General features: G+C 41.1%; 1 protein-coding gene across 1 annotated transcript in view; it reads right to left on the reverse strand.

Moving 5' to 3' along the window:
• itga9 (integrin, alpha 9) overlaps positions 1-24,315 on the reverse strand; it is a 123,291-nt gene extending 98,976 nt beyond the window's left edge. The window contains 11 exon segments of the mRNA XM_080449048.1: positions 1-24; positions 1,359-1,421; positions 2,123-2,208; positions 3,283-3,412; positions 10,792-10,859; positions 13,342-13,393; positions 13,395-13,459; positions 13,462-13,465; positions 20,385-20,491; positions 23,068-23,195; positions 23,891-24,315. The exon segment at positions 1-24 is cut by the window's left edge and continues 114 nt beyond it. Coding sequence (XP_080305174.1) covers positions 1-24; positions 1,359-1,421; positions 2,123-2,208; positions 3,283-3,412; positions 10,792-10,859; positions 13,342-13,393; positions 13,395-13,459; positions 13,462-13,465; positions 20,385-20,491; positions 23,068-23,195; positions 23,891-24,066 — 903 coding nt within the window. The 5' untranslated portion in view covers positions 24,067-24,315.
• Between the last annotated feature and the right edge of the window lie 548 nt (positions 24,316-24,863).

The following is a 24,863-nucleotide window of genomic DNA, read 5'->3' on the forward strand; positions in this document are numbered from 1 at the left end:
TGAGGAGCCAAAGTAAGAGCCCATCTGGAACCAAGGCGAGAGCCACACACACACACACAGAACATTGGGTCAGATCACATTAATGCCAAGGAGGTCCCAATTCCCCCCTCCCTATCTCCCCTAAAGACATGGCAGTTCTTCTGAGTTTATTATGCACCAATCTGACCTGGATTTATATTTTCGCTTTCATATCTAGATCAATATTAACCCATTAAGACCGGGAAAGTATCTGTGTCATTTTTTGATTTCTTTGGCTATTCAAAAATAGCAGATATACAAGCTCATGATCTGATCATTTTGAAAAATCTTTTGTAACTGAACATTTGTAACTCAAATCTTTGCATCATGGGGGTCCCTGGAAGAAAATATTTTGAGATGGGGGGTCCGCGGCCAAATACATATCTAAAAATGTTTTCTAATTCCTAACAGTATGTTGCAATATCAGTGGTGCTCCAACTTTTTCATGTCAAGGACCCCCAAAATTATATGTATTTGGCCGCGGACCCCCATCTCAAAATATGTTGTTCCAGGGACCCCCCAGAAGCACAGATCGGAGTTAAAAATGTTCGCTTTAATATATATATATTCAAAGATTTGCACACGTTTTCCACAATCAAAAAAAAGAAGCAGATCTACAAGCTCATAGCGCAACACTCGGTGCCGCGCTATGATCTTGTATATCTGCAATTTTTTGAATAGTCAAAGAAATCTTAAAATGACACAGATGCGTTCCCGGTCTTAATGGGTTAAAGTCATATTTACCCATGTTAGGTCTGAGATCTGCCCCGATTCTCTGTTATTTATCTGTGCAACAGAACGCATTAGCTACCACTGTTGCTCTCTAAACACTGAACATGGACGTAAACAGTGCGGTTCTTAGGACCAAACAATCACTGTAGCATGTCTGCCCTGTATCACCAGCATCAACCACACAATCTGATGGGAAGAGAAGTCTAAATACTAGATGCTGTTGCGTTCTCTTTTATTTAAACAAAAAAAGGAAGATATGCTCAACCAATTTTACATTCAGTATTCATAGCGTATCACTTTTTTTTTCACATTAATTCTTTTTTTTAAATAGTAATGTGTCATTACTAACAAAAAACTAACAAAATCATTGTAATATTAAATAATCATAATATGTATTATTGTTATTAGTATTATCTTGGTTGCATTTAGATTGGGAGTCTATACTGTGTGTACATTATTAATTTGTATCACCATTTGATTGAAAAAAAATCATACAGTATATACTAAAAATGAGGGATATTACTGCTTCTGCTTGAAAATGTTTTATTGAGATTAGAAACATTCCTGTGTCAGAACACTGTTAACATAGATTAGGAGCTGGCTCATACCATTTTCCCTGAGGCTTGAAAACTCTTCACCAACGATACACCGTCAATTTTGAAAATGTAAACCTGGGTGGTGGTGAGGGGGGGGGGGAGAGAGAGAGAGAGAGAGAGAGAGAGAGAGAGAGAGAGAGAGAGAGAGAGAGAGAGAGAGAGAGAGAGAGAGAGAGGGGGGGGGGACAAAAAAAGAAATGAGCAGTGTCAATACTGCAATGTAGAAATACTCCTAAAAATACTACTAAAAAGTCCGGAATTCTAAATTTACTTGAGTACCAAAAGTAGAAAGTACTCATCATGCAGAATGTACTTATGAAAATGTCATTTCACAAGTTTTCAAATGTGTAAAATGTATAAGAATCTTTTGAAAATAGCAGATCTACAAGCTCACAATGCGATGCGACGCATTGTGAGCTTGTAAATCGGCTATTTTCAAATGGCCGAAATGTATATAGGGCTGAAGAGGTTAATGTATGTTTTGTAATAATAATCCAAATTTGCAAAGTAACAAGTAACTAAAGTTTTCAAATAATTGCAGTGGAGTAAAAGTCCAATATTTGCCTCTGAGAGTAGAAGTAAAAGTATGGGAAATTGGAAACACTCAAGTAAAGTACAAATACCTCAACATTGTACTTAAGTACAGTACTTGAGTAAATGTACTTAGTTACTTTACACCACTGGAAATGAGAGAGCGCAAAGACAGACATCTCTGACTCCCTCCTGTATTATGTGCAAATGACAAGACAAGGCAAAAACATAAACAAAGTGCGTACTTTCCCACTGCCGCTGTGCTGAGGCGCTCCAGCAGCAACGTCTATCACATGAGGAGACGAAAAATGTCCTGCAGTCACTGCATAGCCTGGAGAGACACAAGACACACATGCACAGAGGGTTGGGTGAATTTCTAAGGCTGTCATTTGACCCAGAAACAGCACAAATAAGCACACAGTAAAAAATCCTCAGTGTTAAAGGAAAATTGTCAACCTAAATCCCAATGCTCTAGAGGTGAAGAGTTCAATAATAAACGTGGCAAAAAATACCCTATGTCTTCGCGTCGTTGTCCGTGAAGTGTTGACACCGTGAAACGCTGACGTCAGACCGCGTCAGGCGTGATATCGGGGATATGGAATATTGTGAAATGAGACTGACATAATTTTGTGGAGAAATACACCGAAGACATAGGGTATTTTTTTGCTACACTATACGATTGATCTCCTCACATCAAAAACAATGAGATTTATGTTGAAAATCGACAACGTTTCCATTTAACCCATTCAGTCCAGGGACGCATCTCTGTCATTTTAGATGCTGTTCAAAAATAGCAGATATACAAGCTCATAGCGCGATACCGATCTGCTATTTTTGAAAAATCTTGTATTTAAAGGTAGGGTAAGTGATTTACTTTGGTTCAAATAAGTGTTAAATAGCTCATATTTTGATAGTACTCATTGCTATAGAGTGTTTGTTCAGTAAACGGAGTCTCCCATGTCTCTCCAGCTCTTTATTAAACAAAAAATGTATTTTCAGTGCTCTCTCCTGATTGGCTTAAATTTTGTCACCTACCTGAAAATGCACAATATTCTGTTTACTTAAGAGCTGGAGAGACCCCTGTGACCGAACAAATGCTCTGTAGCAATGATTACTATCAGAATATAGTACTTTAACCTTTTAACAAAACAAAACAAAAAAAGCAAAAAATATCACTTATCCTACCTTAAATATTTGCAGATTTTTTTGCGATTTTTCAAAGAATAGCAGATCTACAAGCTCATATCTAAAATTAGAGAGATGCGTCCCCGGATTGAATGGGTTAACTCTGACAGTGCACATTATGTAACCATTAAATTAATGAAAATGTTACATTTGGGCACACACACTAGTGCAATCTCAGAGTTATAAATGAAATAAATTGACATTATTAACAAGCTCTCACCAAGGTAGCTGTATCTGTGGGAGTCAACTTCCTCTTTGTTTGGGTTGTAGAAGGTGTCCGAGGTCAGGTTATACACCTTAATGGTCCCGGTCCAGTAGTACGACCCTGGCGCCCCCATCACCACCAGCTCCTGCAAAAGGCAACACAGCATCTGTGTGAACATCTGTGGTCCGGAACATTTACATAAACCAGTGGTTCTCAAACGTTTTCATGTCAAGGACCCCCAAATTGACACTTATTTGCCCGTGGACCCCCATTAGATAAGATATACCAAGGACCCCCATAATAGAAGAGTTTTACGGCTCTAGCAGTGATTTTCAACCATTTTAATTTCAAGGACCCCCAGTTTGACATGCATTATTAGGCTACGGACCCCCATTTAATGACATTTCTATCTCTTCGACCCCAATTTATATTGTAAAATCGATGTTCATTTAACTCTGAGAATGTACAAATGGAACCAAATGGACCCGTTTGGTTCCATTTGTACACTCTCTGAGTTACAGACCCATAAGGGTTCATTTGGTTCCTGAGGGAACTGAGGGAAAAAAGCGTACCACTGGGCGGTAAGGTCTGGTTAACCGATGGCCACAGGCTGTGTTGTATTATCTAACTGTGAACCACACCACTAAGACCCAATGCCAGCCAAAGCTGCCCCCCCCCCCCTTTGATGTTCTGCAAAAAACCCAGGACCTTAGCAAAATCCGTGGCTATAAAATGATTTGTTCACAGTTTTTATGATGACTGACAGTAATTCAAAGCCCTCCAGAACATAACAATTAAGGACGGGAGAATTAGAATGCAAAATATGTTTGTTCGGGGCTTCATCTTTCGTTTACTACGTCCCTTTGATATATGAACCGCGACTCCAACACGATTTCAATCTCCGTTTGTCAGTCTGAGTCATTTCGTTTTCACCCTTTTTTCAACTGAGATTTTTGGTCTCTCCAGTATCCCTCAAGGAGCTAATTACCGCCGAGTCACCAACTGCTGAGCAGTCATCCACACAAACAGACAGACAAACAAACAAACAAACAAACAAACAAACGAACACGATGTGGTTCGTATTGAGCAGTGCCTGAGCTGTGGTCTCAAACATCTGCAGATGTTTCAGATGGCTAGGCACACCGACCGCAGTTCAGACAGGGTGACGAGTTAACCCTTTAAGGCCGGGAAGGGAACGCATTTGTGTCATTTTAAGATTTCTTTGGGCTATTCAAAAATAGCAGATACACAAGCTCACAGCGCGGCACCGAGTGCCGCGCTGTGAGCTTGTAGATCTGCAATTTATTTTAGAAAAATCTTGATTTTTTTTTGCAAATCTTGTATATACATTTTTAACTCACATCTTTGCTTCTGGGGGGTCCCTGGAACAAAAATATTTTTAGATGGGAGGGGGTCCGCGGACAAATACATATTATTTTGGGGGTCCTTGACATGAAAAAAGTTTGAAAACCATTGATAATATTGCAACATAAGTAAAAAAAAAAGAAAAAAAGAAAGAAAAAGGAAATTAGGAAAAAAAACTGTTAGGATTTAGAAGACATTTGTAAAATCCCCAGAAGCAAAGATTCGAGTTAAAAACTTTCGCTTTAAAAAAGTATATATATATATATTCAAACTAAAGATTTGCAGACATTTTCACGATTTTTCAAAAAATAAATAGCAGAGCTATGAGCTTGTGTATCTGCTATTTTTGAATAGCCAAAGAAATCTTAAAATGACACACATGCGTTCCCTTCCCGGCCTTAAAGGGTTAACAGCTGTCCATCTCTACTTCCTGTCTTTAAAATTCCTCATGTACAAAAGAAAGAAACAAGAGAAAATATATTTTTGTAAATAGCTTGAATCAATGTTTTAGAGCTGCAACAGCTTCACAGTGTCTTAAACAGTGCTGTGCAGATGTACTACTGACATTTCCGCTTTGGCTGTGATAAGACTCATTAAGCACAGTCAATTGCCCTAAATTACAGTAGCATATGATCAAACCAATGACCAGTGGTGGGAAAAGTACTAAATTCTTTTACTTAAGTAAAAACATCAATACTGCAATGTAGAAATACTCTGTTACAAGTAAAAGTAAGTAAGTTATTCAAAATGTACTTGAGTAAAAGTACGTATTGGTATCAAAAATGTAAAGTACCAAAAGTAGAAAGTACTCATTATGCAGAATGTCCCATTTCATAAGTTCAAAATGTAAGTGTATGTATAAAAATCGCATCGCGAGTCGACGCATTGTGAGCTTGTAGATCGGCTATTTTCAAATGGCCGAAATATATTTAGGGCTGAAGTGGTTAATGTATGTTTTGTGATAATAAATCTGCAAAGTAACTAGTAACTAAAGTTTTCAAATAATTAGTAAAAGTACAATATGTGCCTCTGAGATGTAGTGGAGTAGAAGTAGAAGTACAGTATGGAAAATTGGAAATACTCCAGTAAAGTAAAAGTACCACAACATTGTACAGTACTTGGGTAAATGTACTTAGTTACTTTACACCACTGCCATTGACTGATGCTTTTTTTTTTTACTTCTAAGCCAATGCAATGGGCTATAAGAAGTTGGACCTAGCCTTGCAAGCCTACTGTGGCTTCTTACCTTGCGTGCACAATGGTTTACAGACTCATGTCTTAAACTGAAGCTAATCATAGTAACATGATCTAATGTATTAACAGGGCGTGTGGGTCTACAGGAATGATCTACACTACAAGCTTGGGCTTAAATGGTATGTTATTGTAAGTTATGTAATTTATGCCACAGAAATGCAGGAATATTTGTCGTACGTGCTGAAAATTGCTGATAAATCAGCGCAGATAAAGTCCCGCCCGTGCTAAACTGGCACTGTGAGTGACCTTGCTATTTAAAGAACTCACCATGTCAAACATTGACACAATTTGGCCGCCGAAACACAGCTGCTACAGATGTTTTGGTGGAATTCTTAGGCTGAGGAGGCACAGGGGTTTATCCAAGTTTATCCAAGTGCAAAAAAAGTCCAAAACACAGAGCGGAAAACAGCGACCTTTAACGGTTGACAGAATGGCTACATAACAACAACGGCGAGCCATGCCAGCCAGCATCACACTCCCATGCTCGAAGCCAACTCCCTCCCCACACTGTCAAGAAATCCCAGCAAGACAATATCAATGTGTTCGCCGGGGGAGTTGCTTGTTGACAGTAATGTCAATTGACAGTATTACAGTAACTTAACCACTTAAGCCCTATTGTATACATTACAGTCATTTCGCAGACACTTTTATCCAAAGCGACTTACAATAAGTGCATTAAACATAGGTAGGCAAGGAAACTACTAATCACCAGAAGTCTTAAGTGCATTCTCTTCTAAAACAAGCAACTAAGAGTATACCTAGAGCTAAGGTAAAAGTGCAATATATCAGTTACCTACTTTCCTAAACAGATGAGACAAATAGGAAAATCAAATGAGCAAGAGCTAAAACAAATAAGTGTATCAAATAAACAAGATCCAATAAAACAAGAGCTCGTTCAAAGAATTGACAACAAGTAGGCAAGACTAAGAGGAAGGGTAATGTTTCCTGAAGAGGTGGGTTTTCAGCCTGCGGCGAAAGATGGTCAGTGACTCTGCTGTCCTGACATCAGTGACTCTGCTGTCCTGACATCAGTGACTCTGCTGTCCTGACATCAGTGGGGAGTTCATTCCACCACTGTGGGGCCAGAACAGAAAAAAGCTGCGGCAAGAGCGACGAGGCAACCAGTCGCCCCGAGGCGGCAGACCGAAGTGGACGGGCAGGGGTGTAAGCCTTGACCATAGCCTGGAGGTATACATATCGTGCAGCGAATATAGCAGATCTACAAGCTCTCAACGCAATGCTACACATTGTATGTATGTAGATCTGCTATTTTCAGACAAATTTTTTAAAAAGTTGAAAGAGGTTAAAATCTAACTTTTGTATGAATAAATGATATAATATGGAATTATGGATAGGTGACAAACTAATTATCACCTTGTATTTGTTGCCCTTGTATTATCCAAACTTGGACAGGCAGCATCAGCGTATGTTCATATAAGACATCTCTAGGAAAATTGCCACGTTCAAGTAAAGGTATCGACAAGGCCTTCAAGCCACAAACATTTTTCCTGGGTCATATCATCCAAACCACCTGTCAACTCATCCAAACACTGCTTTAAAGCCCCCCTTCACACAACTAAAGCAGATGCCGACCATTAGGCATTCATGTAAACCTCCCAAGCAAGCCAAGCATGAGCTCTCTGACACATCAGAAAAAGAGTAATATAATATCCAACATGTGCAGATCGTGTAGTCTGCACCGCATATAAGCCAGATGTAATTACATGAGGACAAACCTCTTTTGTAAGCATATTCCTGCATGTGCGCGCTGTGTACATCTGCAGCGCTTTACTGTGATGCACAGGAAGTAGAAGTGGAAAGAATACTTGGATATTCTAATTAAGAAGAGCGCTGTAACTTGACTCAAATATCACTCAAGTAGAAGTAAGATCACTTGTGTTGAAAACGATTAGAGTAAAAGTGCAAAAGTCGTTTTTTTTTTAACTTATCGTTACTGTACATACTACTGTATAGTCAGTGTACAAGTGACGATTTCACCATGAATATGTTGTAGAGACCAGTCTCTCTCTAGTTCAGTGATGCGTCTTTTCTTTATAAAATAAAAACTTAAGCGACCTCTTCTTTGTACTCTTACCAATACCTATGTGTTTCACACTTACTGCTGTGGCTGCTATAACATCTGATCTCATCTTTTGGGGATCAATAAAGTTAATCCTATCTTAAAGATTGATTAACAAAGAGGTTCAAAGCCAACTTCAATAGAACATCCTCCCTGATTGTGACATAACAGCACAACTGTAGGCTGCCGCTACACAGTCAAATGTTTAGTGTTAACTCCAAAAGAGTGTACAAATGGAACCTAAATGGACCCATACGGGTTCTTGTAATTAGTTATTTCCCTGACATAAACAACATCACCAAATGGAATGGAACAGCGTGTCTCCAATGTGGATCTTGGACTTCATGTGGCCACTGGCCAGCCTGTGACATCTGTCATGTATAAAGTCAGTCGTCTAGCTAGGCCATACTATATATTTAAGTATGACTACAAATTTGGGCGATTAAGGTTTCAGCGTGATCCAAGCCCCATTGACTTCCATCCATAATGAAATAAAAGTGAAATATTTCAAAAAGTATAACACATCCAGGTGAAAATGGAGGTACTTGGCCTACTGGCAGAGTGCACAAATAATTTGGCACTGATGGGTCCAGCGGTTTGGGAGATTAGATCACAGAGGACACACAGACAGACAGTCAGACAGACAGACAAGACAGACCCACACTCTTATAGACAGCTAGGCTCCTGCAGAACCATGCCGTAAAAAGACAAACAAACAAGACGGGGTCTATTAACAGCTGCCAGTCCCATGTGGATCTGGGATTTCATGCGTCCAGTCTGTGTGACGTAATTTGTACTTTCACTCAAGTAAACTTGGATTACCAGACTTATACTTGTAACTTTTTTATTTCTACATTGCAGTAAATAAAGAATTTGAGTACTTTTTTCCACCCAGTGTGAATTTTTACAGCAAATTCTGATTTAGTCTTAGTCTTAAGGTCATTACACACCGGCGATTATTGCGAATATACGCAAAATTCGGACTCGGTCCGCGAAAAAAACTATTATTCGCATGAATAAATCGCCCCCAGTGTGTAAGGACCTTAAGTCTTTTGAATAACACACACCATTTAGTTTTAGTCCCATTTTAGTCTTCTGAAATTGTTTGTCTTAGTCTAGTCTTAGTCGACTAAATATCAAAACCTTAGTCTTTTAGTCTTAGTCAATAAAATTAACACTGTTTCCATCACTGTCAATTTGCGAGATTAGTTTCAGACAGACAGACAGACAGACAGACAGACAGACAGACAGACAGACAGACAGACCCTCTGGTAGACGGCTGGCCCTCCTACAGAGCCACGCCGTTAAAAAGTGTATCTGGGAGACCAGGAGAGGTAAAAAAAAAACATGTTGTGTTTGTGACACACATTAGATTAGAGCAACACAACGTGGGAAAAGTGTGTGACTGGTATCTATACGCTGTAAAGGGAAGGAAGCTTTTATTTCCTTTAACACTATCTCTGGTGGAAGCAGGTCACAGAGGTCATGTAGGGTCACCATAGCCCTTCCTATCTGGCCTATGGAAGCAGGAGATAAAGGAGACTGACGTCTTGGTTTGTTTCACTACAATAACTAGATATGACTTCAAGGCAATATGTCACCATTATTTCAAACTTTTGCCTTTTACGATTACAATTAATTAACTAAGTTAATTAATTGAGTGAAAAGAGCAGATCTACAAGCTCAGCTGAAGTGCAACAAAGTAACAAGGATAGCATTCGTATATAAAATACATATTAAAACTACTAATAAAGACAAATCAACGCAGAACAAAAGGATTTACACACATCGATTTGAGAAGAGCCTGGTCTGTCATTCGTCTGTCGTCAACAGACACACACACGTGACGGAGGTGATGAAATCAGTGCGTTTGACAAACATTAACAGTAGGATTCCTGGCAGATGAAAGCTACCGTTAAAGAGCCTCTGCTGAGAGCAGATAGACTTCATAACAAGAGTCCAAACAAAGACCAGACATCACCTAACAGCTACAGCAGTGGTTCTCAGGATCCAGGGACCTCCAGGGGTCCTTGAGGGGGTTCAATGGGTTCCCCATGCAGAACCAAATGGACTGGGTCTGTCTGTAACTCCGGGTGTGTACAACTGGAAACAATGGACCCTTGCGAAGTCCATTGTTTCCATTCCAATTGTCCACTCTCAGAGTTAAATAAAAGGAAAACTTAAAGGGATAGTTCACCCAAAAAAATACTTTTTATCTATGGATTAGTCACCCATGGAGACTTGAATTCATGGATATTTTTTTAGGTTTTTGTCGCATTCCTAAGGCAATAATTTGATGACAAGCGGACCGGTAGGCAGCGGTTCCGGTAGAGACACAAAGGAGACTCTTTGTGTCTCCTACCGGAACGCTGCCGTCATCAAATTATTGGCTTAGGAATGCGACAAAAACAAAATAATATGTGTAATTGATATAAAATAAGTAATTTTTTGGTTGAACTACTCCTTTAACCTAAATCTCATTGTTCTGATGAGAGGAGATAAATAATATAGTGTGGCAAAAAAATACCCTGTATCTTCTACTGTATGTATTTCTCTGTGAAATGTTGACGTCATAAAACTTAATCTGTAGGTTGTTTCACTATATCTCCTCACACCAGAACAATGGGATTAACAGCAACGTTTTCATTTAACGCTGATGATTTTATCGTATGAAATGAGTGTCCGTGGGCCGAATGCATATCAAACTGGGGGTCCTTCAAATAAAAATAAAAGCTGAGAATCACTCAGTTTAGAGTCCAATAACACAAGAGAACCGTTTCGCACAATATGGATGATAAAAAGATGAACATTGCACTGTCACTGACCTCCGTAAAAACGCCTGCTATCCCCGCCTGGCATGAGCCATGCTCTTCCCCATACTTCTGCTTATAGTCTGTAAAAGAAAGAAAGAAAGAAGAAGAAAGAAAGAAAGAAAGAAGAAAAAAACAAAACCACAAATTATTTCACTGTGCTGCCTGAGCCAGCACTTTACTGGAGTTCACTCGCTGCATTCCATATGGAGCTAGTCAAAGCAGCTCCTTCCATCCAAGATGAATCTGCGGGCTAGAAAGCAAGAAGAAGAAAAAAAAACGGTACAACTCCACATTCAAGAAAAACTCACACTTTGGGGGGGGGGGGGGGGGGGTACATACTGCTCTCATGTTACAAAAAATATTGAGTTTGGATCTGTGCAAGCTGTACTGTACACATTATGGTCCCCTTGCAAAGACTGCATGGCCCCTCTGAAACTATCGGAGGCAAACAAGAGAAACGGAAGGACACAAAAACCCCGACCCCCGGAGCAATGATCTAGGTATATAAAAGGTTCATTACTCAAGTCTAAACATATTAAGAAAACATCATTCAGCTGAATATTTCATGCAGTATAGGTTTGCTTTTCAAATGAAATTTGATTTCTACAACCGTAAAAACTGCGCTGGGTTTTAGACCACCGTGGGTGCGAGAAACATACACTGTATAGTATGTTAACCTATTTGTATAGCATACCAAATGAACTGATTTACTACTATCGTAAACCTGCAAACTGTTAAAGCATGGTGCTTGCAAAAACAGCTTTTTTTTCTCCCTACCTTGCAAGCAATTTGATCTCAAACACCACAGAAATTCAGGAGAGCGAGCCAAACTCTGTTGTTTTTCAACAAAGCTTCCATCACCGTAATAACCCTCATAATGTGAACACTTTCCCTTTTTCAAAAGAGTTGCCTGAGGAGCACTAATTCTCCACTGGCTCAACGCTTAGCGCGTCGGATACTTTATCCGCGGCATAACGAACTATAACGTCCTTCGAATTCCCAGGTGCCGCGCCTTGCCAGAGGAACGTTGCGTTTGGGTTTTGACACACTTCAACACACTTCAAGGCCCTCCAGCTACCAGTCTTGAGTGCCAGAACGCCTGTCAGAGGGCCTGACGTAGGGGAAAGGCTCCCATAACTCATACAGCGATAGCTGCAGAGATGGTGGGCCATGACAAACGGGTTGTGTTGGTCCAAGCTGGGTTGGTTGGACGGGGAGCGCTGCAGACTGCTTGGGCCAACACAGGCCCTCTCATCTTCAAGTGTAGACTTTATACAAAGTTTTATGTGTCTGATCGTGATCAACTGTTTCTCTCTTCTGTGCCCTGTGTGACTAAAGGAAGATGATGTTTTGACTCGCTCCTCGCTTACATTGGTCTCCCCTTTCAAACGATGTGTCTGCTTCTTTCAGACAGTGTGACAGTGAAGAGAGACCATGGAGAGTTAAGGTAGAGGACAACATGCTCCTGGACCAGATTCAAACTCCAAACATGGCACACAGTAAAACCCCTCAATGTTAAGTCAACCACATTGAGCCTGGAGTGTCTATTTTTGGGCATGTCATTATTATTTGCGGCATTTTGTTTAAAACGGGCCACTCCTGCAAACTTTAGATGTCAATCTCAGCCAATCAGGATGGAATATCACAAGTCAAACAGGTCCGTCTTGATCACATGACTATAGAGATCATGTGCAGGGCAAAGGTTTTTCCTTGGCCTCTAGTGAGTGCACATACAAAGTTTTACACAGATCGTGCAGTTATAGGTAAAAACACAAATCAGCCTGTTATAGCGCCATCATGAGGCTGATTAAAAAAAATCAAGTGGCATTTCCTTCCTTGGCCTAGTGGGAATGTGAGTGCAAAATGTAAATCGCATGCTGTGTTCATGATTTGAGGCATTTTGTTAAAAATAGAGCACTCCTGCAAACTTTGGAAGCCAATCTTAGCCAATCAGGACGGAATAGGAAAAATCTGAAAGACAATTTTGTTTAATGACTATAGATATACTGTGTACCGACTTGTGTGATGTTTGGACAAAATCTGTAGGAGTACTGTCAAGAAATGTGTTTGCCAAAATCTGCCTCCTGGTGGAGTGTGTGTGTGCACAGTTTTGCTGCGACCAAGCCAACGGTGCCGGAGATTAGCTGTACACAGACAGAATGACACACACACACACACACACACACACACACACACACACACACACACACACACACACACACACACACACACACACACACACACACACACACACACACACACACACACACACACACACACACACACACACACACACACACACACACACACACGGAAGAAAGGACAGACGGACAGGGTGCAAAACATACTCTCTCAGTCAATAAAGTGAAATGAGCAGAAATCTCAGTTTGACTCATTGATGCACGAATGGACCAGAATAAAGAGTACAAGAATGGGCCAAGATAGATCCTCTGGGTCCATGCATACACTTAAATGGAACACAGAGGATGTGCAGTTTGGTGCCTGAAGTGATTGAGCCACCGGGGTGTCTCCAACTACAATACAATGGCTTCAATACCGTACCTTCATAACACGGGATCAGTGGTTGCGTCCTTCCCTGTAGAGTTGGAGGGATGTATGTAGCAGTAGCCATGGGGAAGGATGTGCTCCGAGTCATAGTACACGTTTTTCCAACGGTGGCACAGGCCTGCATGGGACAACAACGGTCACTTTGTTTATATCGTACAGAGAAAAAAATAAAAAGAAAGTTCAGGCAACTTTATACTTAAGTCTTTGCTCCAATATGCTGACTGTTTAAGTTCATAAACAGAGAGACAGAGAGAGAGACAGAGAGAGAGAGAGAGAGAGAGAGAGAGAGAGAGAGAGAGAGCGAGAGAGAGAGAGAGAGAGAGAGAGAGAGAGAGAGAGAGAGAGAGAGAGAGAGAGAGAGAGAGAGAGAGAGACGAGATGAGAGAGAGAGAGAGAGAGAGAGAGAGAGAAAACAGGCCAGCCCCCTTCTTTCCCTCTGGACTGGAGTCAGTGTGTCTGTGTGGCTGTCAAAATGAACGTCTACGAAGAGGGGAATTAAAAACCCATCCAACCCCTGACCATAACAGCCATGGTCTGTGGTGTGAATATCTCAGCTAAGCTTAATATCCGCGCTTCACCCAAAAAAAACAAAAAAACACTGTTTTGTACTGTACGGTGGGAGTGAGAGTCCTACAAAACATCCTGAAGCTACAACACTGGAGTTCTCCTAACGGTTTGAATTTCCTAAACGGCTCATCTCTGCTTTAGCGGAGAACCCGAATGAACCCAAAGTGCCCCGGAGGGCCACCACCACGGCCCAACAGCAGCGAAGAAAGACAACAACATTAACCCGTTAAGACCGGGAACGCATCCGTGTCTTTTTTTTGGATTTCTTTGGCTATTCAAAAATAGCAGATATACAAGCTCGTAGCGTGGCAGCTTGTAGATCTGCTATTTTTGAAAAAACTTGAAAGTTTGTGCAAATCTTTGAATATATATATATATTTTTTAAAGCAAACATTTGTAACTCAAATCTTTGCTTCTGGGGATTCTACAAATGTCTTCTAAATCCTAACGTATGTTTCTATATCAGTGGTTCTCAAAGTTTTTCATGTCAAGGACCCCCAAAATGATATGAATTTAGCTGCGGACCCCCATCTCAATATATTTTGTAATAGGGACCCCCCAGAAGCAAAGATTTGAGTCAAAAATGTTGCCTTTAAAAAAGAAATTCAAATATTTTCACAAATTTTCACTATTTTTCAAAAATTTGCACATCTACAAGCTCATAGCGCGGCACTCGGTGCCGCGCTATGAGCTTGTAGATCTGCTATTTTTGAATAGCCAAAGAAATCTTAAAAATGACACAGATGCTTCCCCGGGTCTTAATGGGTTAACATTACAAATATGGAAGAAGTAAAAACACACGTTTTATTATGTTGTCACTGAAAGAGGGAGCAAATTTCTAAAAGCTGTTTTCTTTTATTGCTCTATATCCGCTGACAGGGGAGCGGATAGTGCTGCCGTTGTGTTTTGTGTAAAAACAACACATTCCATAGATCAGTAATCGAACAGGAAACTGCGGAGCAGAGTTAAAGCTTTTTTTTGCACAAAGCATGCCACATAAATGTGGTAATAATTTAGGGCCCTGGGACGGTGGTCAGACTCCTGTGGCTCTGGGGACAGCGGCTGAATGCTTTTCTTACAGGCAGAGTTCAGCTCATTTCCCCTCATGCACTCCCCACACACACAGCCAACATAACCCATTAAGACCGGGAACGAATCTGTGTCATTTCTTTTAGATTTCTTTGGGCTATTCAAAAAGAGCAGATAATACAACTGTATGAGCTTGTAGATCTGCAATTTTTGGAAAAATCGTTGAAGATTTGTGCAAATCTTTGAATATATATACTGTATATACATTTTTTACTCAAATCTTTGCTTCTGGGGGTCCCTGGAACAAAATGTTTTCAGATGGGGGTCCGCGGCCAAATGCATATCATTTTGGGGGTCCTTGACATGAAAAAGTTTGAGAACCACTAAGTTTTTTCAAAAACTATTAGGATTTAGAAGACATTTGTAGAATTTGTAGAAATCCCCAGAAGCAAAGAATTGAGTTACAATTGTTCGCTTTAAAAGAATATATATATACATATTCAAAGATTTTGCACAAATGTTCGCGATTTTTCAAAAAATAGCAGATATGCAAGCTCATAGCGCGGCACTCGGTGCCGCGCTATGAGCTTGTAGATCTGCTACTTTTTGAATAGCCAAAAGAAATTTAAAAATGACACAGATGCGTCCCCGGATGGAATGGGTTAAATGAATAAAAGAGGTCTTGCAGATTGTGGGTTAGTACACATGGGGCGTCACGACGACGGTCTGGAAGCAAGATGATAGCTGCGTCGAGACGCATCATCCATGCGTTTTCAAACGACAGTCTGGCCCAATAAGCTAGTACTGTAATAGCTGTGTAATGTGAGCTCCAGAGAATTTTGCTCAAGTATGAATTACGCCGGGAATTGTTTACATTAGTGATAATAATACCGTCGAATTTCCAGTTTCCACAGGAGAGAAAAGAAATAACCAGATCAGCTGATACGGGCACAGCGGCACAAAGGTCTTGCAGAGGCCTGTGTGTGTGCAGTGGTGGAAAAAGTACTCAAAGGTTTTACTTAAGTAAAAGTATCGATACTGCAATGTAGAAGTACTCTGTTACAAGTAAAAGTCCGGAATTCAAAATTGACATGAGTAAAAGTACAAAAGTATTGGCATCAAAATATACTTAAAGTACCAAAAGTAAAAGTACTAAAATGTTTGAAAATAGCAGATCTACAAGCTCACAACGCGTCGCGATACGACGCGTTGTGAGCTTGTAGATCGGCTATTTTCAAATAGCCTAAAGTGGTTCTATAATGTAATATATTTATATCTGCAAAGTAACAAGTAACAATAGTTTTCAAATAATTGTAGTGGAGTAAAAGTACAATATTTGCCTCTGAGATGTAGTGGAGTAAAAGTAAAAGTACTGAAAATTGAAAATACTCCAATAAAGTAAAAAATACCTCAAAATTGTACTTAAGTACAGCACTTGAGTAAATGTACTTCGTTACTTTACCCCACTGGTGTGTGTGCAGTGGCAGATATGTGCTAGTAAAATAATAAAAAACACCGCTACGGTTTGTATTTCCCTGACAGAAGCATATGACCATGTATGGAGTTAGTGCTGTTGTCATGTTCCTAGTTCGGCCTCCCCGTGTGCGAGCTGATTGGTTCTGAAACAAGGGCCCCCTTTTTTATTTTTTTGGGGTTGAAAACACAGCAGATGAAATCACCGCCACACTGTACTGTAGTTCAACATCTGCCGAGCAGCCGTCTCTCTCCTCCTCCTCCTCCTCCTCCTCCTCCTCCTCCTCCTCCTCCTCCTCCACTCGCACAGAAACGTGAGTTTCATTCACATGGGATTAAAAACAAGCATCAGCTCCATTCTCTCTGTGGAGGGCCCACAAACACGTGGCTGCAGAGAGAGTCACCGTATTCCTTTTTTTTAACCCATTCAATCCGGGAACGCGTCTCTTTGGCTATTCAAAAAATAGCAGAGATATTGTAGAGATCTGCTGTTTTTGAAAAATCGTTGAAAATTTGTGCAAATCTTTTAATATATATTTTTTTAAAGCCAACATTTGTAAAATATTTTGTTCCCGGGACCCCCCCCCCCCAGAAGCAAAGATTTGAGTTACAAATGTTCGTTTTAAATATATATATATATATAAATATTAACACATCGACCGCCAGAGGTTAATCTCATAATGTACTCACCAGTGCCAAGGTGTTTTTGTTGTTTTTTTCATGTCGCCATAGATCTTGTTAAAATCCTTAAGATTGAGCCGTACACGGACTGTTTACATCCGCGACATCTCAACGTATCTCCCAGTGAAAATCACGTGTCAAACGGGGCATCCATGTTGTAGTTAGAGCGGATTACGTTAAACAGTGAAATGCGAGGAGAAAAAACTACAGGAAGAGAATTGAGTTTCAGTTTCGTCTGTAGAATGGGAGCGGACGTGATCGTCAAAACCGGATCCCAAATAATTCCGTTTCCGGTCATCAAACCGGAAACGGAAGTGGATCAAAAAAAATCCGAAAGTGAACCCGGACATTTGTAGCGCGAAAAGACCGTGGACCGTAGGGCTACGGTCTCGGCGCTTAACAGTTGGATTTAACGGACCGTAGGACTACGTTCTTGGCGGTTAATGTGTAAGCGATAAAAATAGCCGCGCTATGAGCTTGTATATCTGCTATTTTTGAATAGCCAAAGAAATCTAAAAATGACAGAAATGCGTTCTCGGATTGAATGGGTTAACCACATGAACCCCAGCGTGTCCCCATTCTGGGGACGGACGTTAGCTCACAAAGTGTCGCAATGCAACACGTTGTATATCGGCTATTTTTGGTGAAACGGTTTGGTGAAGAGGGCAAACAAGTTGAGGGCCTTGGTATAGACCCCTGGGTGACTGTGGTCGATTAAGTATACTGTGGGGTTTAGGTGGTTAACCCTACGGGTCAACTTGTATGCTCTCAGAGTTAAACGGACACTGAGGATTTTGCAGTGTAGAACTAAATGCTTCTCATTACCCGAGTTTATGGTCGAATGATCCCAAACTGACAAGTCCAAGAAGCCTTTACTTTTAAGTTTGACGGAAGGATAAAAAATGGTTTTGAAAAATCACGCCAACACATTCCCCCCCTTTAGATGAAAAGAAAAATGGCACCAAAAGAGGAATTTATTCAAAGTAATGCAACAACCACGGCCGGGCCAACAAAATGTTATCTGGACTTCTTTGGACATGGGGAGAGAAAAAAAAACCTCTCCTCTCATGGCTCCCGTAGCTCCCTCGGGACAAAGTCAATCAACAACGAGCATTCAAGCACATTAACACCTGTCAGGACTGTTTACAGTGCGTCCACGTGGCTTGGAGGGGGGGGGGGGGCTATACGAGTGTTCTCCAGCCCACCATTTAAATATAGTCGCCTCTAGGCTGGCCTGCAAGGCGCTGCGCCCCCCCCTCCCACCCCCCACTCCAGGGCCAGAGAGAAGCTGAAGTCTCTCACTACCCCACTGCAGGAGAGGGGGTTAGCTTCTTTTAATCAAAGTCTGCCCTTGGATGAGACCACCGCAGAGTGAGTTTTTGAAGTCTAAACAAACTCAACCAGCTGCCCTGTGATCTCTTGGCAAGCATCCAGTCTTAGAACCCTCTTAGATCAGCACCACTGACTAGCCTGCCAATTTATCTAGATCTTCCCCGGTATTTTATCAAAAGGACTATTTTTTGACAACCACGTACGTCTCTCCACTGTTGATTCCAGCGCCCAAAAGCCCAAGGTCAAAGTTGTACCTCGGCGTAGTTATGCAACACCCCACAGCCAGTGGTGGAAGAAGTACTCACATACTTTACTTGAGTAAAAGTAGCAATACCACAATATCAAAATACTCTGTTACAAGTAAAAGGCCTGTGTTCAAATTGTTATTTGAGTAAAAGTACAAAGGTATTGGCATTAAAATTATACTTAAAGTATCAAAAGTAAAAGTGCAAAAATGTTTGAAAATAGCAGATCTACAAGCTCACAAAGCGTCGCGATGCGACGCGTTGTGAGCTTGTATATCACCTATTTTCAAATAGCCTATGTCTAAAATAGGGCTGAAGTGGTTAATGTACGTTTTATAATATAATCATTTATATCCGCAAAGTAACTAGTAACTAAAGTTTTCATACTGTATAATCGTAGTGGAGTAAAAGTACAATATTTGCATCTGAGATGTAGTGGAGTAGAAGTAAAAAGTACTGAAAATTGGAAATAGTCTAGTAACGTAAAAGTACCTAAAACCTTTACTTAAGTACAGTACTTAAGTAAATTTACTTAGTTACTTTCCACCACTGCACACAGCAGTCCCCCACACATCGTTCCTTCTTCAGTTGCTACGGCAGCGACCCCCCCCCCCCTCCCCTCCCCCCCCACACCCCCCAATGACGAATGTGATTCATAAGACTTGACACCGCTTACAGCTCAAACACGTAACGCCGTGGCCTTTGCCAGTGGAAGGGTTTTTGATGTTGGGAACCAGCTGTGGTTTTAACAATGCGGTTCATGGTAAGACATTTGCAACAATGATGATGGTGGTATAATCCAGTCTGCCTTTACGAGTGAACATGGTTTGCATTAAAACCGTTCGTTTGCTGTGTACGGACTCTATAGCCACTTAAAACCCTCTAGAGATCATTGGTTCTCAAAGTGGGGTCCAGGGACCCCCAGGGGTCCTGTGCCAGGGGGTCCCCAGCAAAACTAGTTAATATGGTGTCACAATCATAACCACTTCAACCATATTTTATAATTTGGCTATTCCAAAATAGCAGATATACAAGCTTATAGCGTGTCACTTCTTGCCGCGTTATGAGCTTGTATTTTTGAAAAATCCTGGCCCAAAAATATTCTTTGAGGGGGTCTGCAGCAAAAAAATAAAACATCATTCTGGGGGTCCTTGACATGAAAAGGTTTGAGAACTACTGGTCTAGATTTAGTAAACTGGACCTCAGTAGGCTCTGTACTCAGACCTCTTTTTTCCCCCTTCTACACCAAATCTCTTCGCCAAAAATGAGCCTATCTACAAGCTCACAATGCTTTGAAACGCACCACGTTGTGAGCTTGTAGATCTGCTATTTTTGGCTAATGTTCCCCCCCTAGAGCAATGGTTCTCAAACTTTAAAATTTTAAGGTCTCCCCTTAACTCTGACAGTATACAAATGGAACCAAATCTTGGTTCCGTTTGTATACTGTCAGAGTTACAGACTTGTAAGGGTACATATACAGTGTAGACCCCCCCAAAAGGAGGGGTTTCAAGGTCTCCCCTTAACTCTGACAGTATACAAATGGAACCAAATGGACCCAGAGTTACAGACTTGTAAGGGTACATATAGACCCCCCCCCAAAAAAGAAACCCTGAGTCCCCCCTGGAATCCACTTTTTGAGAACCAACTGGTGTAGATTTTAGACGCTGGGGGTTCAAGTGGCTTATAGTGTGTTCCTGTCCCTGAACTCACCAAGATCTTGCCGTTGGCTTTGTCCTGACGGGCCAGGCTGACCCCCATCCACTCGTCGTCCCTGTCTCCCTGACACGTCTTCCCACACGACTCTCTGGGCTTGTTTCCTGAAACAAATACATTGAGAACAATGAGAGTAGTTTTTAAACACGATGAGTCATCAAGTCAGAGGACCAGCCTCGCAGTAGGTCAGCGTGAATGTTGTCAGCGTTTTATTGGGTCTTGGGCGTTTATTTCCTTATCGTTGCTAAGCACCCTTGGCAACATTTTGAACATGATTAAATGTCGGACGTAACCGAAATAGCACTTGCAGAAAGAAAAGCCACAATACCTGTGGACCACCGCAAGTATTCAACAATGACTGTGTGGGTATTTCTGTCCGACTCTTATTAATAGCATTAATACTGTAAACATCCGTTTGTCTGTTTAAAAATATGACAAACAACTCACTCACTGTCATTTCAATTGCACAAGGACGTATGTCTCTATTGACCCAGGGGGCCTGATATTATGTCTGACAACTGTGAGGACAGTGAGACCACACTATAAGAGGCGTTGTGCAACGCAGCTTGTTGCCTATTGACCTCAGATCGTATAAAACGGAAATATTTGTTTAGTGGTGTATCTCACATTGCCTTGTATTTAACCAGGAGAGTCACATCACATTGAGGTTCAAGACCTCGTTTACAAGTGAGAGTGTGACCATGCCAAGACGAGGCCAAAGCAGTACAAAAATGTCAAAACAAGGGACAAGACAAAAATGTGCAACAATAACATCCATCCAGAAAAGTAGGCTACCAATAAAACTTTGTAGGTCCATTAAGATGCATGCTACTGATTCTAAAGACTAAAAGAGATGTAATGGTGGAAGAAAAGGAATAAAACCCACAGCAATGAACAGAGACAGTTGTGTTCTGTCGGAAAGGCACTCAATGAGTAAAATAGAACCGATCAAAGTTTGTTGAAAGATCCAACATCATCAGCACTAAGGTACATCTCCAATTAAGAAGCTGCTTTTGTCAGGATCCAAATACTAAATGAAATGCACTTGAGTAAGTCATGTTCTCCGATCAAATTTAAACATCTTTCTTTCCCAAGACAATTCAGAAGAACTGTATGCAGTGTGAACTACTGTTATTCTTCAAACGTGTCATGAACCTATAAGGGTTGAGCCCCTCCTGAGCCGTATAATTCACTGAGTGGAGCTCAGGCAAACAGACTCCAGGTCAGCTCTGAACTCATAGATAACGTCTGTTTTCCTTCCTTGGTGACACATTGACAGAGTGGAGTGGAGGTTAACATTGAACCCACTCAAAGCTCCCTCTGTTGACCACAAGAAAAGAGCCAGGGGTGAGCTCTACAACTCAACAGTTTTTTTGGCTCAAGCTCTCGGAAAATATTAGCCGAGGCATTAATCACATTTTATCAAAATATTTCTGGACTTTTTGCACACAGAACCTTCTTCTATTTGAATGTCTGCCATACAGCTTGTTCGAAAACAAAAGCACAACTGTCACATTTAAGACGGATAGAAGTGTGTATTCTTTAGATAAAACAAAACAGATGCTAGAGGGGTTTGTGCCGGACCACTAGGCTATAGGATACATTCTATACACTGGCCGGCCTTTGTGTCCACTGACTGGAGTTTAACCACACGAACCCTAGCGTCTCTTCTGGGGGCAAGCATTCTGAGAGAAAATAGCCGATCAACATGCTCACAACGTGTCGCAAACCCAGCGGGCTGTGAGCTTGTAGATCGACTACTTTCAGCGCAGAGACCTCGTGTTGAGGTAAAAGAAAAAGGAGCAAACCTAGTACAGTATAGAGCCCTGGGGGACCCTAGGGGTCAACTAAGGATATAGGGCTTATGTATAGGGTGGTCAATGGAATGATATGATACGCAGCACTGGTTCTCAAACTTTCCCCCAAATTCATATGTATTTGGCTGCAGACCCCTGACACCTGAAAATATATTGTGCCATGGACCCCATACATAATTTGTGTTGTTTAAAACGTTTAAAAAATATTCAAAATATATATATTTTTAAATCCACAATCTTTTGAAAATAGCAGATCTACAAGCTAACAACACCTCAAGGGACCCCACTTTGAGAACCACAGATGTACAATAGCCATAATGTACCATTGAAACCAGTGCAGAGCAGTTCTAGGCTAGAGTCTGTTTGTTTTGAAATGCATGTGCAGCTGCCTGGTGGTGGTCGTAGTAGTAGTAGTAGTAGTACAACAACAACATTACAGTCATTTAGCAGACACTTTTATCCAAAGCGACTTACAATAAGTGCATTCAACATAAGTAGGCAAGAAAACTACTAAATCACCAGAAGTCTTAAGTGCATTCTCTTCTAAAACCAGCAACTAAGAGCATACCTAGAGCTAAGGTAAAAGTGAAATATATCACCTACTTTCCTAAACAGATGAGACAAAATAGGAAAATCAAATGAGCAAGAGCTAAAACAAATAAGTGTATTGAATAAACAAGATCCAATAAAATAAGAGCTCGTACAAGTAATTGACGACAAGTAGGCGAGGCTAAGAGGAAGGGTCAGGGTAGTGTTTCCTGAAGAGGTGGGAAAGATAGTAGTAGTAGTAGAAGTAATAGTAGAATAGTAGTGTGTCACCACCATATAGAGTGGACCTCGGGTCCCATTGAGGCTATACTGACCTCTCCCCAGGTCCATTTCTGTACAGCGTCGCTCGGGGTTGCTGTGAACTCGACACTTGTACACAGCTCCAGGACTGCGCACGGAGCTACTGTAAGTGGAGTTGGCCCTGGGAGCCCCTACCAGGACCCTGTAAACAGAGAGAGGAGGCAGAGCATGACCGACTGACTGTCACCCAGCCGTGGCAGTGTTTCTAGAACTGTTTTTATTCCCACGGACCCCCATCACCTCTGGCTCTGACAGTGTGCAAGTGGAACCAAATGGACCCCTAAGGGGTCCATTTGGTTCCACTTGCACGCTCTCAGAGGTACAGACCGGTAAGGGTCCATTTGGATAACCCCCCTCAAGGGGAGGGGTCCATGGATGGACCCCCACTGGCCTAGTACTACTGCCCCTGAAAAGGAATGTCAGTGTCATTCAGTACTAATGGTGAGAATGACAGCTTTGCTCTGCTGCAGTGATCTGTGAGTGATGTGTGACAAGGCTTTTAGTAAACAAATAAACATTGCAAAACTGTCTTAAAGTTACTGCATGAGTTCACATTCATGTATCTACTTGCAAAAACAATAATAATAATTGAAAACATGTTATAAACTTTTTAGGCTATTAACATATGAGATTTTAAAAAAAGCATAACAATGATAAATAATAACATAATAATGATAGAAATGTTATTAAAAAAAACAATAATTGAAAACCCTTTAGGCTGTAACATTATGAGAAACTAAGCACGTTGAACAGTCTGTGTTAAAGAGCAACTGTAACTCTCAGCAGTGAGCACACATAATAATAATATCACACAACTAACAGCATAGACTTACTTACCAGCGTGTGTTATCATGATAATGCTCCAGGACGGAATACCCAAAGAAACTATTGTTTGGTCCACGGAACACTAAAGGATGTTCTAGGTCGATATTATAAGAATAAGCTAAAGAAACGCAGATAATAAGCACATAAAACACGTCCTGTATTCCCACATGTCGTCCAAACAGAGCCATCCTCCCTTTAAAGCATCAAGTTGCAAAAAAAGTATCCAATACAAAATCAAATCAAAAATCTATCAGTTTTCAGTGGGTTTCTTTAAAACAAAACAAAAAAGGAAGAAAGAAAAAAAAAGTTCCAAAAAACACCGTCCCAACAAGTTGTGAAAGTCTCTTCTCTTTTGTAGTAGTAGTTATTATATCTATAATAACGTGCGTAGAGAGAGGCTTGATAACGGGTCTCTGGGTTAAATAACGGTGCGTCAGCTCCTCTCCATGCTATGTGCCAATGGGACTAAAGTTGTCTCTCTGGGAGCAGAGCGTCTTGGCTGATCAATGCGGTCACGATGGAGGGACGTGAATGGGTAGAAAAACCTATGAAGCGTCACGTTTCAACCATGGAGTTTGTGTGTGGACCACCGCCATCTAGCGGCTCTTCTGACGCACTGTTTACGCACTGATTTGTTATCTTTGTAGGGCAGTGGTTCTCAAACCTTTCAATTTCAAGGACCCCCATAACTCTGACAGCGTACAAATGGAACCAAATGTACGCTGTCAGAGTTACAGACCTGTTACAGACCCCTCAAGGGACCTGAGGGTCCCTTGAGGGGTCCCCGGACCCCACTTTGAGAACCACTGTTGTAAAGCAGTGGTTCTCAAACTTTTGCCCTTCTGGCGCACTGTTTTCAGCTTGTTAAGTTGTGAACAAAACATGAAGTTATTTTCAGCAAGCTACAGTTACTCCCTATAAAATAAGCGCCCCCCCCCACCTCGAACTGTTTACTGTTTTAGTTTTAGTTTTCAAACTGTTTGTT

Source organism: Gymnoscopelus braueri (genome assembly GCF_963280865.1).
Source record: "Gymnoscopelus braueri genome assembly, chromosome: 14".
Classification (NCBI taxonomy): Eukaryota; Metazoa; Chordata; class Actinopteri; order Myctophiformes; family Myctophidae; genus Gymnoscopelus; species Gymnoscopelus braueri.